The sequence below is a fragment of the Dipodomys ordii genome, unplaced genomic scaffold (assembly GCF_000151885.1).
Source record: "Dipodomys ordii isolate 6190 unplaced genomic scaffold, Dord_2.0 Scaffold62, whole genome shotgun sequence".
In the NCBI taxonomy this organism is placed as follows: Eukaryota; Metazoa; Chordata; class Mammalia; order Rodentia; family Heteromyidae; genus Dipodomys; species Dipodomys ordii.
In genome coordinates, this window is record NW_012267278.1 from 386,974 (window position 1) to 390,335 (window position 3,362).

General features: G+C 50.2%; 1 protein-coding gene across 1 annotated transcript in view; it reads right to left on the bottom strand.

Moving 5' to 3' along the window:
- Gtf3c6 (general transcription factor IIIC, polypeptide 6, alpha 35kDa) overlaps positions 1 to 3,031 on the bottom strand; it is an 8,182-nt gene extending 5,151 nt beyond the window's left edge. Inside the window, exons 1-4 of the mRNA XM_013022362.1 lie at positions 2,957 to 3,031; positions 2,872 to 2,910; positions 2,463 to 2,543; positions 792 to 855 (exon numbers count right to left, since the gene is read on the bottom strand). Coding sequence (XP_012877816.1) covers positions 792 to 855; positions 2,463 to 2,543; positions 2,872 to 2,910; positions 2,957 to 3,031 — 259 coding nt within the window. The remainder of the gene's footprint in view (positions 1 to 791; positions 856 to 2,462; positions 2,544 to 2,871; positions 2,911 to 2,956) is intronic.
- Positions 3,032 to 3,362: the final 331 nt, after the last annotated feature.

The window sequence follows — 3,362 nt, forward strand, 5'->3', positions numbered from 1 at the left end:
GCCCAGAGTTCAAGCCCCACAGCCGACCAAAATATATATATATATATATATATATATACACACACACACACATACATATATACATATATATAAAAGGAGCCAGGCACTAGTGGCTCACACCTGTAATCCTAACTACTCAGAAAGTTGAGGTCTGAGGATCACAATTTGAAGCCACCCTGACAGGAAAATTGGTGAGGCTTTTTTTTTTTTTTTTTGCCAGTCCAAGGGCCTGAACTCAGGGCCTGGATATTGCTCCTGAGCTGTTTGCTCAAGGCTAGCATTCCACCACTTGAGCCACAGAGCCACTTCTGGCTTTTTCTGTTTATGTGGTACTGAAGAATTGAACCCAGTCCTTCATGAATGCTAGGCTAGCACTCTACCACTAAGCCACACCACTAAGCCCCTGGTGAGGCTTTTATATCCAATTAACCACCAGAAAACTGGAAGTGGACTCAAAGTGGTAGAACAGTAGCCTTGAGCTCAAAAGCTCAGGGACAGTGCCCAGGCGCTGAGTTCAAGCCCCATGACATAGAAAAGTTTTTCTTACCAGTGGGTCCAGTTTTGTAATCTGCAATCCTATCTACCTAGGAGGTTGAAATTTGAGGATCACAGTTCAAAGCCAGCCCATGCAGAAAACTCTGTGAGACACTGATCTCCAATTAACCACCAAAAATCCAGAAGTGGAGATGTGGCTCAAGCAAAATAGCTCAGGAACAGCACCCAGGCCCTGAGTTCTAGCCCCAGGACCACCCTCCACCCACCAACCAAAAAAGGGAGTTTTATCTACCTACCTTCATATTCCCCAGCAAAGACATAGCTGTCCACTTGCAGAATGGGCCTCTCAGTGTCAATTCCCTACCACAGAATAAAGGGTCATTAGATTAAAAAAAAAAATCATAGCCTGGGCACCAGTGGTTCCTACCTATAATCCTAGCTACTCAGAGGCTAAGATCTGAGAACCATGGTGTGAAGCCAGCCTTGGCAGGAAAAATCCATGATACACATCGCTGATTAATTACCCAAAATAAGACAGACATGGAACCATGGCTCAAGTGGTAGAGTGCTAACCTCCAGGGAAAAACAGGTCAAGGCCCCAGGACTTAGGCCCTGAGTTCAAGCTTCAGGACCCACATGATTGTTTGTGCACATGCACTCCCACAAAATCATTATAGGGCTAGGGGCATGGCTCAAGGAACAGAGCAGAGTGCTAGCTCAAGGTCTTAAATCCAATCCCTAGTAAAACACACAGGCGCGCGCGCACACACACACACACACCATTGTCACTTGCATCCAATCCCTAGTAAAATACAGCGTGCGCACGCATACACACACACGTACACACACACACACACACACACCATTGTCACTAAGCAATAGCCAGCCTCAAAAGACAGATCACCAATCAAGTGAGGTGAGGGTGGCTAACTTCCCACAATGGGAACTGAGTTTGCACGCTTGAGCAGGCGCAGTCATCTCCTAGAAGCTCCCCCAAGTGTTGACCAGAGGTAACAAGTTCTTTTGTTCTTTGTAGAGCCTGAAGTGAGAAAATGATGAAGTTATAGACTAGACCAAGGTCATTTATTCAGTCGCATAGTCACTCTCTTATGTTTACTTCTTTGTTTTTTCCTTTTGTGCTGGCCTGGGGGCTTGAACTCTTTTAATAGTTAATTGGGAGAAGAGAGCCTCACAGGATTTCATGATCAAGGTGTGGCTTCAAACCATGTTCCTCAGATCTCAGCCTCCGGAGTAGCTAGGCTTACAGGCACAGCCACAGCTGCCTGGCTATTTCCCTTTTCTTTTTTATTTTTATTTATTTATTTTGTGCTGGTCAAGTGGCCTGAACTCAGGGCCTGGGTGCTGTCCCTCAGCTCTTCAGCTCCAGGCTAGCACTCTACCACTTGAGCCACTTCCAGCTTTTTCTGCTTATGTGGTGCAGAGGACTCGAACCCAGGGCCTCATGCATGCAAGGCAAGCGCTCTACTAATGAGCTACTTCCCAGCCCCTCTTTATTATTTTTATTTATTGTGAAAATACTGTACAAAGTGATTACAATTACATGAGCAAGATAATGAGTACATTTCTTATCAAGCATTGTAGTTTCCTCCTTTGTTTCCCCTTCCCATCCCTTCCCATCCTCCCCCCCCCCACCAAAGTTGTAAAGTTCCTTTTTTCTGGCATAATGACTTGTACTGTTCTCAACAAGAGCTAGAGTGTACCAATGGTGGTGCAATTCATACACAATGAAAGGAATGGAAAAATGAAGGGGGCGTGGAACAGGGTAGAGCTATAGAGGCAAAGTGGTTGATACCCTGAATCCATGTGTGGAACCCTCAGGACTAAAGTATGCTAATAATACGTTCACCGCTTTGTAAAGTGGATGTGCTAGCAGACAAGCATATCACCATTCATGTTCTAACCTAAAAAAAAAATCCCCGCCAACTCCCCAGTTCTAGAAGACTCACCAAAATCTTGCATTTCTTTTCGCATTTGGAGAGAAAGTCTGAATCAATAATTCCTGTTAATTCCACCAACACGTACTGCTCCTGGTGGAAGAAAGGAGGATTAACCTGCCGCCTGCGCTGCCAGCACCGAAGACGCGAGCGGGAAAAGCCCAAACCCGCTGCGTTACCCGCCCAGCCCCATCCCCAGCCCCATCCCCAGCCCCAGCCCCACTCGGGGAAACCGCGTCCAGGTTCAGCCGCAGGAAGCCTCCTCCCCCGACGCCTCCATCCTCACCGCGGCGGGCCCCGGAGACCGAGCGCGGACGGCCCCGCGCGCGGGCCACGGCCGTGCAGGCCCATCCTCCACTCCCTCCGCCCCCGCCCCGCACCACCCCGCCGCGACCCCGGCGCGGGCTCCACGCGATGCTACCTCCTCCTCTACGTCGTCGTCGTCCTCTTCCTCCTCCTCCTCTTCGTCCTCCTCCTCCGCCTCCTCTTCTCCGATCTCCCAGCACAGATCGTCGTCCGCCGCCGCCGCCGCCGCCATGGCCCCGCGCGTCCTCCGAGCCGCCGTCACTGGCCACGCCCATAAGCAGACGCCATCTGGAGTAAGGGCAGCAGCGCCCGTGCCAGAATTCAAGATGGCGACCTCCTGCGGGCACAGCACGCTGAGGCCCAGAGCATCCCCGCCCACCTGGACAGGTCCACCTGTCCCTTGTAGAGCTGTTTATGAAAACAGGAGCAGGGGACCCTGAAACCTCGGGACCGCGGGGCGCCCATCCTAGCTGGGAGGAGAGGACTAGAGAGGCAGAGGGAAGAAAGCAAGAAACCATAAAGTGCATGCCAGAACTGGAAAGCGAGAGCTTGAGCTAATCCCTTGTATACAATTCTTGGAAAGAAAGTCTTAATGAGGTTGGGGGT